At 41.6% G+C, this 14,841-nt stretch overlaps 1 protein-coding gene across 3 annotated transcripts in view; it reads right to left on the bottom strand.

Annotated features, from left to right (window-relative positions):
• LOC132894251 (uncharacterized) overlaps nt 1–14,841 on the bottom strand; it is a 42,595-nt gene that overhangs the window by 18,221 nt on the left and 9,533 nt on the right. For 2 of the 3 annotated variants that reach the window (XM_060933841.1, XM_060933839.1), the window contains exons 3-4: nt 2,700–2,788; nt 2,252–2,379 (exon numbers count right to left, since the gene is read on the bottom strand). In XM_060933841.1, coding sequence (XP_060789824.1) covers nt 2,252–2,379; nt 2,700–2,788 — 217 coding nt within the window. Of the gene's footprint in view, nt 1–2,251; nt 2,380–2,699; nt 2,789–10,986; nt 12,400–14,841 lie in introns of those variants that run through there. The other variant, XM_060933840.1, reaches the window with a different exon arrangement.

The raw sequence follows: 14,841 nt of genomic DNA, 5'->3' as shown, positions 1-14,841 counted from the left end.
ACTGTTTTTTTAGTAGTACTAACTATTATGTATAGATATTACTAGATCTACTACTAGTTTTAGTAATGGCAATGTAAAATGCCACGAGTCAGTGATTTAGGAAACAAAAATTGAAAATGCACAAGCGCATCATGTTTATTACAAAAATGTACATTATTTACACGTTATACTGAAACAGTTAACGTTACAGGGGTAGAAGCCACTTGCCTGACACGAAATGTTGGGCACACAATCGAGTGTTCGCTTGGTTCCCAGTCAACACGTTTAACGGCAGCAATCCACTTCTTCCTCCGCTCTTGATCAGCGGGGAACCGGCAAAAAGATAAACCCTTCGTGCTTTTTCTGTTAGAGCACCCTACTGCCACACAACAAGCCATTCTGACTGAAAATGTTAATCACGCTCCAAAAATTTCCGCGTGTGATGTGAGCTGCGGCTTGATACCCAATATGGAGGATAAACAAACTTGACCTCTGACCTAGGTACACATGGTCTATACGTGAAGGGTGTGGTAACATGGCGGCCAGATGGCTTCACTCGTCTCTACAGCGGGGAATGGGCAATGAGCCATCCAGATATTTTACACAGATCAGTGAATAGAACGCTATCGCGAGCACGGTTCTATGACGATACACTGAGGCTTGATCTAGATCTATATCTATGGGATTTTTATAACAGAACAACCTTGAGCTAGAAAAAGTGCACAGAGGTCCCACACTATCCTGATATAAAATGTTCTCCGCACACACGGGAATGTTTTGTAGGCATCCAGTCTTCACGTTTAACTGCAGCTCACCACTGTTCTCGTCTTTCGGAGTTCACCGGGAAGCGGTGAAAAGTTAAACCAGGCTTCTCTCCACGCTTGTTATTACATCAAAAAGCACTACAGCTCCCTGGGATTATTCTTTTAGATGTCATCTCTACAAGTTTATCTGTAGATGTTTACTGAATTAAGCTCACAATCACTCTCTCACACACTCGTGCCAGTTGTTGTTAAACACAAAGCTGTCCGGCAACATGGCCACTAGAGGTGGGGAAAAAAAGCCTATATTCTTTTAGCCATTTCTGTTTCTTTTAAATACTTGATAAAGTGATATATCTGACTTAATGCTTTTCCTAGCAAACCAGGTAATGTAAAATGATAATGATTTACCATTCTTAATGATTGAAAAAGCTGATTTCTCTCATGTTCATACTACTTGCAGTGGAGTAGTGCATGTCCTACACTTTCTGGATGGCTACAGTGTGTACATTTCCCAGTGGGATGTTTACCCATTATGCTGAGAGAATAGTTAAACCCTGTATGTCCCATTCTTAAACGAGGGATGTTTTCCTCTCTCCGACTCCTGCCCTCTATCCTTCCAGTATCAACCTGTCTTTGAATACTGTACAAATGTTTCCCTGTTTCATCGTCATCCCAATAGACCCTTCTCGGCCTTGGACCGAAAAAAAACGTGAGAACTGGCCAGCTTGTATGGCAGAAGGAAGACAACATGGCTACTTCAACATGTAAACAAACACCTGTCAACGAGAGACAAGCGATACTGTGCCTCAAATTGAGTGAAATTGATAAAACTTGTCAAGATGTAGGATTGAAACCATGGAAGCCAAAGAAAGCACAGCTGACTGAGGAAATCATTGAAGCTAGAAGAGTCGTTAATTCAGAAAACATGCATCTGGGAGCGGGCAGAGAAAACCAAACCTCACTCATCCGAGAGATCGCCGAAATACAACAAGATACAGAATTTGACCTTGACATGTTACCAAAATACAGACATTTTAGGTTTTCCACTGGTCATTAAATCCAGTAATTTATAAATTAATTATCTGTAGCCAATCACCATAGAGTTAGAATGATACAGCTTGAAAAATTCAGGTATACGTGTTTATTACCTTCGCCAATGGCAGAAGGTTATATTTTCCCCTGTCTGTTTTTCCTCCCCTGTGTTATCAGCTTTACACAAGAACTGCTGAATTAATTTTAATTAAACTTTGTGGAAGGATAAGGCATGGGCCCAGAAAGAACCCACTCAATCTTGGGTCCAAATAAAAGGGCAGATCCAGGAATTTTTTTTTCCACAATTTTCTTCCACATTTCGAGAAAGGGTTGCATGGATCTTGATGGGGAGGGAGGGAGGAGGAACCGGACTCATCTGGGTGGGGGGTGGTATACAACCCGAGTGTGTACAATTTGGTGATTGTTCAATATTGGTGATGGTATGTGATCTACTGAGTGACATTCTATTTCTATACCTGTATCCTGCTTTCCAGCTTCACTGGGACAGCGAACATCTGTGTGCTCTGCACAAGTGAAATTTATCTGCATCTCTTGATTGGTCTCTGATACGACACCGATGCCAGTGCTCTTGGTTTCCTCTTCCCTGAGGAAAAAGAAACACGTTAACACAGTGCTTGAACTCAGCCTACTGGTCCACTCAAATGAACGCAGTTCAACAGAAATCCAGTAAGACATTACCAAAGTGTTTCACTATAAATTTGAATATTTAAAAATCACACATTTTAAGAGCTGCTACTCTTGTAAAGTTCCCTTTCCATAATACAGGATGAAGTACAAGTTACACCAGAAATAGTAGCCTCATCCACCGATTCACCCACTTTGCTTTCACTTCATCGCCAAGGATAAAGTGGCACCATCTTAAGCATGGCATTCTAATATCTTTAATAGACCCAGAACACTTACGGAGGCTGAAAGTAATCATGGAAATGCACTGAAGTCTGTAACCGTTTCTCCACATCGTCCCTCTGCAAGGTAGCTGCTGCTTCAAAAGTCTGTAACAAATCATCATGTCCATATTTCAATAAGTCCTGTGGATTTAACAGCTGTAGTACTGAACATCTGTAGCAGCTGAGCACAGACTGTAACTTAGTGACCACTGATGTGGCTGATTTTCTTGTTCCAGCATTTAAACTATTTCTGGTATTTCGTATGAATCCCGGTATGTATTTAAAACAGAATATTAACTTCATACATTTATCAAATACGAATGAAAAACCGATTAACAGCAAAGCTATAAACAGAGACAAATATTATTTTATGTCAAAAATGCAAAATAAATGACAGTCTAATGCCCTGTATGGGGTTGCCTTAAGATGTAAATAGAAATGCCAATGTTCAGCAGTCCACACTGTTGCCAAGTTTATTAAACAGGCCTACTAGTTTGTTCCAACCAATAATAAAGAGCGTGAAGATAATACGAAACTAGTATCTACAGCTTGTATGTCGTCCTAATATTAATACACTCTACACTACCTGGCTAATACCTCGTTACCTGTATACATGAAAAGAAATAACAGAGCTGAAGTGTAAGTAGATACACAGCTTCTGTGACACTTCAGTTTTAATTGAGAATCGGATTTGAGTTTAGCTTCGAGTTCTACATGAACTTCATCCTGATATTCCTTACTGTATGTTGTTATTGTTTTATTACGAGCCGGGCCTACTTCTCTTAAATCCCCTTCTCCACAGCTGAATTTCCACTAAAAAAAAAATAAAAATAAATAATAATAATAATAAAAAATTCCGACTAACCTCTGTCCTCTGTTATAGACAACTTGTATAAATAATTCGCTCTGTACATCAGGCTTACATCACATTGGACTTATGAACGTCAAATAGCTAAACAAATTATGAATATTGCTAATAATACAAGAACCTGTTGGTTTGTTTAATACTTTCTGACCTTATCTGTGATGTTTTCTTGCTTTGAAGTCAAGATTTAGGGTTATAAATGCTCAAACACATACATAACTCATAAAGAAGACATCAAGCCGCTATCTTGAATGGAGAATGACGAGCGGGGACTAGGTGCTGGTCTAAAGCTTAAACTTTGATTTAAAGGAGAACTGAAATCATTTTAAACTTGCTTTATTTCTTAATTAACGTATTCTTCAATGACGTTTTTGGTTTTAGTAACCTTATATCGTGACTCGTATTGGCAACTAATTGCAATTAAATATACTTATCAGTCTATCCAGTTTTTAGCCATGTTGAATTTAGTTTGTTTGGTCCACGGCAGGAGCCACTTATCCGCGTGATCTTCACAAGACTTGTGCAAGACTTCGAAACATGAAGTGTCAGCCAGGTGTCAGCGCCACCATTTTGAAAACTCTTTTCCAAACGAAATATTGCACAAAAACGAGTTTAAATGACGATTACTGCCTACTTTTTTCAAACTTTCGTGATTGCTATCAAAACAAACAAAACTGCCGGCTTGATTACCTCAGCATTCGAAAGAGGGCGCGCACGTCTTTTGACAACCTTGGCAGATGTCGGTCACTTTGATTTCGGCTGTACGTTTTACTTCCGTCCTACGATGTCTTGCACAGGTCTCAACAAATTCTCGTTTACGGCCATTGCTTTGACATATGGACTGATATTACAGAGCATATTTCAAACACTCAGAACTTGCTATAGCAGCGACAAAATAGCGATCAAAAATACATTCTGATATTTAATGAAATGAGAAATAGAATTTTAATTAGAAAAAAATTTGCCTTCAGTTCTGCTTTGATACATGAAAAGATGCCATAATATTGGGTTTTTCTGGCGAAGATTACTTTTATTTGTGCTTTGTTTTTTTTAATAGAAAAACATTTTATTGAGAGCGGCACGGTGGTGTAGTGGTTAGCGCTGTCGCCTCACAGCAAGAAGGTCCGGGTTCGAGCCCCGTGGCCGGCGAGGGCCTTTCTGTGTGGAGTTTGCATGTTCTCCCCGTGTCCGCGTGGGTTTCCTCCGGGTGCTCCGGTTTCCCCCACAGTCCAAAGACATCGTTGTCATTGAAAAGCCCGCTAGGACTCCCTGTTAAACGTCTCCTTGCATCGTTTTTTCATTAATTGTGCGGTGGTCTCTAGTATGAATGAATGCCCTGTGAGCCGGTTTTGGTGAAAAAAAGAAAATGCTGTGGTTCTCCTGTTTCAGGCTGTTCTAGTGTGGTGGAGGAGTGGGTGGCAGGAGAACGACAGGATTTCAGCTCTTACTCATTAATATTCATGACATGTAAACATGTTACCTCTGATTGGCTAACAGCACTGTGACGCTACCTCCACTGGGTCAGAACAAGCGGATGTGGGCGTCTTTGTAAAAACTGTTCTGATTGGCTATTATGGTCTCGACATCGATGTTTTGACCAATAACAATGTAGATAACACGAATTTTACATCACATTCAACGAGATTTAAACGAGACTAAAGATGGCGACTTACAAATAATGTGTAAACATCGTTGGAGTTAATAAAAGTTTGAACAGCATGAAGGAACATACCCCAACCCCCCGAAATTAATAAAAAAAAATTCCCAACGGATTTGGCATAATATAAAAAGGTCGTTTTTTTATTCGGAAAAAACGGAAATCCGCCGAAAAGCGAAAAACTCTCATCCCTGCCTAGCTTGTGGCCATGTCATGCATGCTAACGTGGAGAATATGAACATGCTATTTTGTAACAAAAACCTTCGAACAAAAAGTTCATGTTTTACTTACAGCTTGTGAGCTGGTGGTCAACAGATCCAGGTATTAAAAACAACCTCGAAGCAAAACCACTACTGAAAGCACCGAGGTTTGAAAACTCACTGTGGTTGAAATGATCAGAACACAGTACTAATGCTGCATTATACTTCGCTGGTGGTGTTCCAAAGATAAATTCCAAACATTTCTTCTTCACCACTTCTATCTTGCAACGTTGCTCTGCTTAGTTTTTGTTTCTGTTGGCGGCCCCAGCCCGAATTTGGACGCTCGTGACTCGGGCAGGGGAGGTCCCAGCCTCCCCAAACTTGGCAGCCAAAGACCTCTGCCTTCTCCCCAACGAACCAGCACTGCCAGGGCGGGCTAGCCCCGCGCCTCGGCACGTAATTCGCCCTGAGGCGAGCCGCGGCGCTCCGCTTAGGTTTCGTTTCTGTCGGCGACTCCAGCCCGACTTTGAACGCTCGTAACTCGTGCAGGGGAGGTCCCAGCCTCCCCAAACATGCAACGTTGATGTGTTACTGCCACAAATAACACAGGCACGAACTTGTTCAGACATGTTTTCAGCTTGCTGTTAGATCCTCTTCGTTAGCTACCGACGAGATGGGCTCTGCTATCTCTCCTCGTGCTTAAATCCGAACTTTCTTCCCGTGGGCGGTCGCAAGCCAAGGTGGGCGAGGCCATGAATACTAATTTTCGAAGTGACGTAACTTCGTATGGCTTTTTCTGATCCGCTCTTTTTTTCCGACTATTTTCTTTCATAAGCTAATACAGGGAATGGGGGTAGAATTACATTTTCACATGCAGCATGCATATGCAACTCGGAGTGAACTATGGTATTTCAAAAAGAGCCAGTATTAAACGTTTTTGTCGGAAGGGCACCTTTAAAGACACACACACACTGTTTTCAATATGGCGGCAATTGAGTGAAAAGTAAACAAAGAAACAGCTGGGGACTTTAGTGCTTTGGGGCTAAAAAAAAAAAAAGTGCCGTAAAATAACCACACATAGGAAGAAAAGTACTTGGAAAGTACACTGAGGACAGCTGAGAGAGAGAGAAGCCTTTCACAAAGTGATCGCTGCAAACTCGAGCATGCTTCGATTCAACTCCCTTCGATTTCACTGAGAGGTTCAAAAGCCACCTTTCTCTACGCCTTTTTGTGAAATCCTACGTTCGTTCACCATTTTTTATGAGTTCATGAGGAACCCTGAAGAAACTTTTATCAGTTTTGATCGATTCGAACAGCCTAAAACAACGCAAGCGTGAGGTATTTCTCATGCAAGTAATGCACCTTCTCTGTACAAACGCTGTGTCAGACCATAGTTAGAGCGGACTGGTTAGGAAACCCAGCAAACTTCAAAGGACCATCCTATTGTTTCGTATTTGCGGTTGAACTGTACCGTGACGTCATCACGAGAGTGCACACTTTAACCCGGCAACAACAAACATGGGGGACGGATCTGACGACTACTTCTTGTTTGGGGATGATTTTGATGCTATCTTAGATATTTTATTGGAAAATGAAGAAATAGAGGAGCACTTTACGACCTCAGTTGATGATGTGAGTATGAAATTTGTGAATTTGCGCGAAAGTTGAGCCGCGCGACTGCCCAGACTAAACTCGACTAAACTTGAACTTGATCTCTTGTGGTCTAGATATCAACCAAAAATACAAGTTCATGCCGAAGATCAAGTTTTTTTTTTTAAACATTTGCACCCGAACTCTCGTTTTCATGTAGTTTTAGATCAGAAGCTTTGTTTGAACATCTTTCGTTGTTTTGTTATAGCCATTCTTTAATGCATTGGTCTCTCTTCAAGGGATTTCAAACTCATGACTCGCTGACAGAGTGCAGGCAATGTTTTGTAGTAGCCAGTGTCTGATGATTTAACAACCTCTTGAACAACAGGACGTTCTGGTCTTGGTGTACGTCCTGGCTTGTTAGAGGTTTCATGGCTTCTCTTAGGCATTTTCAGCTTAGGCACAGCACCAAATATGGGTTTCTTTTTTGTTAGTTTTTCAGAGTGAACTACAAAAAAGCAAAAGAAAAAAAACAATCAAGACAAAGGAATATTTTGAGAAAACAGTTCAAAAGAAAGAAAAAATTAAAGTAAAGGGAAGCTCAACTAAAGCTTAGCGTTGTACGCAGGGGCGTCACTAGGAATTAAGCTTTACTGGGGCACTGCCCCCCCGACACACACACAAAATGCCCCCCTGCACAATGCACCTTAACGTTCCTGTCCCCAACCTATGCAAAGTGGATAATTCTCATGCTCTCATGGATGAAGTTATGTGAGGAATAGGTCAACGAGATGGAAAAAACATCCCAGTCCCCAAAAAATTTATTGTTGGCATTTGGGCTTTTAATGCATGCTGATGCTAAACGTGTCACCTCAACTCTCACGATTCACGAACTTAGCTGGTTAGTTATGACTGACTAGCACATAGCCTACAACCTTAATCTTACCTCTCTCACCCTCCTCCTCACCTGTCACTGTTTCCCTGCCCCGTGAGAAGAATTGTCTGATATCCATCTGGAAAAGTAGTTTAATATCGTTTAATTCGATGTAGTTTAATGGGTTTGTTAGAATATGGATTGCTTAGTTTTGTTGCGCTACCTTAACTCATCCAGAGCCCGTTCTCTGACTCATCCAAAGAGTAGACTCATCTCTCCAGTAGGCTAAATGGACTCATGGCACGCCGCACGCACGCTATGTTTACAGTGAGAATCTCCCAGACCAATCAGAAAATTAGTTAGAAAGAAGAGGCGATAGAAGTTTGAATCACACTCTGTCCTACAACTTACAGTAGATAAATGATCTGCCAAAGAAACTAGTTTATTACGAAAATCTTTCAACATTTTCTTACTGGGGCACAGCTGATTTTTACTGGGGCACAGCTGATTTTTACTGGGGCACGTGGCCCAGTAATAAAGGCCTAGTGACGCCCCGGTTGTACGGTCTCACACCGATCGATAACAAACAATAACTGAATACTTGCATATTTCAACATCTTCAGGCGCAAAATGCTTCTCGCAGGTGTAGACTGTATCCCTTTCAATCTGTTCTCTAAAATCTTGGTCTAATTCTCTTGTCTTCTTCAGCTCACCAAGCCATTCCTCTCGCCATTTCTTATGAGCTTCATCGCTCGCCAACGGCAGCTTAAAAATGCCGATTCCTTTGGTTCTTCTGCAAGAACCACAACCAAAAACCGCACAATTTCGGCCTGGCATTTCTGGAAACTTGAATAAAGTATTGCTAAAGTAAAGAAATCTAGGGAAATATCACTCGCTTGAAATACTACTCGCTCAGTTCCATCGGTCTATAAACTAGTGTGCACTCTCAGGGTCACGTGATCAAGCCCAACCCATAAAGAGTTATCCCTTTGAAGTTCGCCGGGTTTCCTAACCACGCCCCTCTATTATCTATGGTCAGACCACCGGATAAAGTTTTGAATAACTAATGAGGCGGATGTGACGTCGCGTCACGTGAAACCCAGAATTTGTTTCTTTTAATCTTCAATTATTCCTTACCATTTTCTAAAACGCTTTGTTTTAATGAAATCATCGCCTTGTGCTTAATCTTGACCCAGCACGATGAAAAAGTTACAGATGCATTAAGGGAAACTATTCTGAAAAATCAGCTGTATTGCTTCATGATCCGAGATCCAGATGAACAGCATCAAAACATTTATAAACGAGTGATTAGTTAAATAAAACTTGATATCAGGAAACATCCAGTGCATGGTGCTAGTGGGGTTCACAAACATACCGGAATGAAAACCTTCCGTGGTTTGGGAGTTTTCTCGCTCCGACAGCCTCGTTCAGCTCCCGAGTGCTTGTAGCCTGGCAAGCCAGACTAAATGTGAATATTTAGTCTGGTCTCGGTCGTAGACATTTCCGAAGCGGGTAGGAGGAACAACCCGCTGTCTTTCAAACAGTCTCTGTGTCAACGCTCTGACCAATCAGCGCAACAGTGACTGTGACGTAGTCAGAGCGACAGAAAGCAGTGGGGAGGCCTTGAAATTAAATAATTTTTCAAAATGCGTCTTAATTAATAAACAGGTTCTAGATATTAAGAAGTTTGGAGATAATGACCACAAGTTTGGAGTCTGTACCACATACACATTTTTTTCCAAGTGTTTGCTTAAACTGTTTTTGAGAGTTTTTATTTAGTGGTGTTTGGTGAAATAATTTCCCTTAAATTTAAAATAACGGGAAAATAAGAAACAATCAAAAAGTAATGTTTCAAAGCTGTTTATTAATTCCTCATACTGCACAAACTAGCCCATCCTTTTGGCTACGAGCGGAGCCAGCTGGTAGATCAGACTTTTGCCATAGCCGGTCGGCAAAACAGCGAAAACGTCCTTCTTGAAAAGGAATGAGCGGAGAGCCTCTTCCTGCTCATGTTTCAACGAAAACTCCAAGTCTAATTCTTCTAAAACTGATTCCAAAGCGGAGTCAAACGCGCGCTGTTCACTAGCCCGTAGCCATGTTTCCTGTTGCGCTTTCTCCAGCGTCGCGCAGCTTTGTCGTCACTCCTGCAAAAGCCCGCCCAAAGAATCCAAACAAAAACCTTGCGTTGTGATTGGCGGGCACGATTTGATGCCCGGGGTGTTTTTGTTTATATGGTGCGAGGCTAGACCCATTCGCTAGGCAAAAATATTTTTGGCCGCTAGGCGGCTGGGTCTAGTTTACTAAGCTAGAGTGCTTGGGTATGTTGAGAGGTAAAGGCCGAATAACACTTCTGTGTTTTCCAGGCTTTGGAATGTCGCTGGTTTCAGATGATGAACAGTGTCGATTGTTATAATCTTCTATAACCGAAGGCCATTCCGCAGACCATGGAAATATCGCTGGGTCACGGTTTAAGTACGTCTTTTTCCCACCAGAGAAATGTAAGCTACAAACACTCGTCCATTTCGATTCAGTTCGGAGGTTTTCATTGCGGATTAAACTTATCCATTTCTTTCTTCTGTTCTCCTCGACTGGCAGCTGATAAAAGCTCAAATTAGGAGTTCTCTTTGTTGTGGAGACACAATAAGGCACACAGCAGTTCACTTTAGGCATGCTTAAAACCGGTTACACAGAACTACGCAGCGTTTTGTGAAAATGTTTTTAAAAAGCTAGTAAAGGTGGCTTGGGAAGCTGGAAAGCAGACATTATAAACAAACAAAATTTATTTTTAACGCATGTTTTCCAGGTTATCAGCACATGATGAGGCAGAACTAGCTGCTACTAACTAACAATCAACAAATTATTTAATTGAAGTAATTTTTTACCGATACAGATAAATTGGATATGATATGAAAAAAAAAACAGTATAAACAAAGTATACTCCTGCTATAGTATAGCTGCTGTAAAAAGTACCAGCTTCTTACTGGTAATTATCAGATCTATACCTGGATTGATGATAATACAGTGAACAATGATTATGAGCACTCCTGGATCTACATATCTATTTATAAAAAATAAATGTGTTTTTTTTTTTTGCATTGTAAATAGTTCAAAACCTACCTTATTTGCTTCCCTCTTTCTCATGGCCGTTGTCATTGGAGGTGGCATATCGGCACGCCCACCCTTTGCCTGGGAATGGCAGGTCCCCTCTGGGTAAACACACGGGGCTGTACCCTTCTTCAATTTCAGTTTCTTGGCATGTCCCATTCGATATTGTACTATATTGTCAAAGTCCTCATCTTTGAAGTGTTTGCTGCAAATGGACGAACTTTTGCTGGGTCCTGTCCAACCTGCTCTGGTCCGACAAACAAATCGTCTCCATGCTTCTTGAACTGTCTTGTCAGTGGGAAATTCGTGTAAGGCAATTCCTGGCTGGGGCTCGTTGTTACAGCCAAACACAATACACCGATTAGGCATTTTGTATCACAGAATATTAATACATCATTTCATAGTGTTTTGAGTGTTCAAAACTATCCACAAACTGAATAAATCCACAAAATCCGCAATGTAAACAACTCTGGTAAACGACAGGCCAGCATTTTTATTTTTTTAGCTTCTGAGATCAGACGGATCAGGCGTTGTCAGAGTGGTTTGGCCGTAAGCGCGACAGGCCAGCATCACCCAAGGGAGGTTACTGGTATGACGTCACACATAAGTTGACCTAGTTAACGGCTGGCTGCCTAAATTTGGCTGTGCGCGTCAACTTTAAATGCTTGTAGCGGGCGCATCGTGACACTGAGATCGCGGGAAACCGAGGGGCTTGAATAACCCACCAAGCCCGACATTTTGACACATGATATAGCCTGATTGCTGAAATTACCGCACGACGCCTTTAACAAAGGCGAAAGTAAAGAATATGGCGAAGCTGACCCCGGATATCGCCCATAATACATTACGGTAAACAAGCGATGACGTGGTCAGGGGGGTTTGGGCACTGAGCTCTATATAAAATATGGAGAGCGAGCAGGCTCGTCAGAGTGAAGCCGTCTGGCCGCCATCTTACCACTCCCATCGCATGTATTTGGCTTGTGTGTTAAACCGTCGTATCTGATCAAATTTGCCCCAAGAAAAGTATCTCCTGACTTCCCCTCCTCTTATTTTCTCACCTTTACCCACATTCCTTACATATCTTTATAGCGCTTCCTTTCACTTATTGTTTTTTTCTTTTTCCAGTTCAGTCTGATCATTTTTTGAATGGCTTTTTTTTTACTACTATAAACAGTGGCGTGCACAGACATTTTGGGGGGCAAGTGCTCTGGGGGGGGAAGGGCACTTTTTTGCGCATGTGGAACACCTTATTATAAAAGTCTGAGATTTAACCCTCCTCTTGTGTTCGGGTCGCCACTGACCCGTTTTAGTTTTTAAAGGTGTAAAACAGGGCGGCACGGTGGTGTAGTGGTTAGCGCTGTCGCCTCACAGCAAGAAGGTCCTGGGTTCGAGCCCCAGGGCCGGCGAGGACCTTTCTGTGTGGAGTTTGCATGTTCTCCCCGTGTCCGCGTGGGTTTCCTCCAGGTGCTCCGGTTTCCCCCACAGTCCAAAGACATGCAGGTTAGGTTAACTGGTGACTCTAAATTAACCGTAGGTGTGAATGTGAGTGTGAATGGTTGTCTGTGTCTATGTGTCAGCCCTGTGATGACCTGGCGACTTGTCCAGGGTGTACCCCGCCTTTCGCCCGTAGTCAGCTGGGATAGGCTCCAGCTTGCCTGCGACCCTGTAGAAGGATAAAGCGGCTAGAGATGATGAGATGAGGTGTAAAACAACCACTTAATGTTAATTTATTACATCAAGGCTTTTTGACTTTGCCAGGAATCTCTAGTTGAACAAAATAGAAAAAGAAATTTTTCTGAAAATGGTCTAGCAAAAGATATAATACTTATGTGCAGTTGTTTCTGTATGCGACGGGCTACTTCACGACAAAATAATTACAGCTTGGGCTTAGAGGGCAAACAATACATTTTCACTCGATTCATGTGTTACCTGGCTGGTGGGGCAGGGGAAGAGCTGACTGACTGCCCGATGCGTTGTCTGTGCTACGACAAGGCCATGGCTTCCAGGACGCTATGCTGCTGCAACCTCACATTGAATGCACTGCACGCTTGTTCACTTGACAGAGCAAGAGAGACAGGGGTTCGGTGTGTGTGCGGAGGGGGCACACATCGGGACATTATTTTCACACATGCTTTTAATGCCGCGGCTTTTCTAAAAGATCATGTCGACATTGGCCTCGGTAAACTGTTAAAAAAAAAAATTTCAAAAGGGCACTTTTTTGAACAGAGGGGCAGGTGCTTGAGCACCACCTCGTGTCTATCTGTGCACGCCACTGACTATAATTATTTCAGTGGAGATTATTTCAGTTTTTCTCTTACACGGTGTATGTTTCTCTTTCATATATTTCTTCTTTCCTTTCTATCTATTTATTATTATACCACAGTGTTTCCCACAGACCAGGTAGCAATTTGTGATGCTCCACTGTGCCAATGAGGGAATCGTGCGCGGTGGTGTCGTGGCGGTCAGTGGAGTCGGTCATTGGGGTGTATGCAAAGTGTTTACAGCGGGCGGTGTTCAAACACACAGTATTTTTCTTCAGAGTCACCTGCTGGGACTATTTTAAAGCTACAAGAAGCATTTGAGATTATTCAGTTCAATCTAAATTCCTTTAAGTTCTTTAAGAGAAGACAACTAAAACAATTTTTACCAGAACCCTGCCTGGTTTCATTCCTCGACCCAACTTTACATTACAGGGCAGGCCATTAGTTTGCTGGGCTTGATGTTGGTGGAAAGCCTGTCTTTTAAATTTATGAAAATTATTCACCAAAATTGAAGTTAAAGTTTAGTTTTTACTAGAGATGCACCGATTGCAATTTTTTGGTCCGATTCCGATTTTCCATGGAGTGTGACCTGCCGATACCAATTTTGGCCGATTCCGATTTCATTTTTTCAAACCACTTCACAGCACACACAAAGACTATTCTTTTTATCTTTTCTTTAATAGAACATTCTGCCAGATTTTCAGTAATAAATTTTCAACACCTCAAAGGTTGAAAACAAACAAAAAGGCATTGTTCTTTGTAAAATCTTTCTTCATGTTTGGTATTAACATATTAATTCCTGAAATAGGAAATTCACACAAACATTTTTTCTTTTCCCATCCAATATCTGGCACAAAAACAACTTCCCCCTCATATATTATTTGCCTACTGCTATGGAACACACTTTCATAAGCCTATTTAGATCTGAAAACTTATGCCTTATAGAACAACCCATTTCTTCATTCAGTATCAAAATACAAAAATAATTTCCAGTCATACTTATACCATAGCCATTCTATCATCTTTGTCAAATGTGTATTTGTAGAGTAATTTCCAATGGAATCAAGTGCAACCAAGGATGTAAAAAACAGACATTTTTCTCTCTCTCTCTCTTTGTACAAATCTAACTAGATGTTTGGTAATAGGCTAACGTATTAATTCCTGTAGTGGGAAATTCACACAACCACAAACATTTTCTTCTTTTCACATTCAATATCTGGCACACAAAAAAAATTCACTATATTTGGATATCCACTATATTTGGATATCACTATATTTGGATATCCAAATATAGTGATTTTTTTTTTTGTTAATGGCGCGCGCGCCAGAGCTCGTTTGGCACGCAGGACTGACGCTGTTCTGCGCAAGCGCAACACAATCGCACTAGAAAGCATGTTCAAGCTGCCAGTGTAGCTGCAGCCTTTTTAGTTGCGAATTACGAGTATTTTCACTTTCATCCCTATGTGATACACAAGTTTTGATCGGCAGAAAATCGGCATATTTTAATTTTGCCCGGCCGGTCGCCGTGAAAATCGGCCGATTCCAATCAGCAGCCGGTCAATCGATGCATCTCTGGTTTTTACCTTAGTTTTTTGCCTTTTTGGTG

The sequence above is a fragment of the Neoarius graeffei genome, chromosome 11, assembly GCF_027579695.1.
Source record: "Neoarius graeffei isolate fNeoGra1 chromosome 11, fNeoGra1.pri, whole genome shotgun sequence".
Lineage (NCBI taxonomy): Eukaryota > Metazoa > Chordata > Actinopteri > Siluriformes > Ariidae > Neoarius > Neoarius graeffei.
Note: the sequence above shows the minus strand (reverse complement) of the source record. Positions and strands in the feature narration are given on the sequence as shown.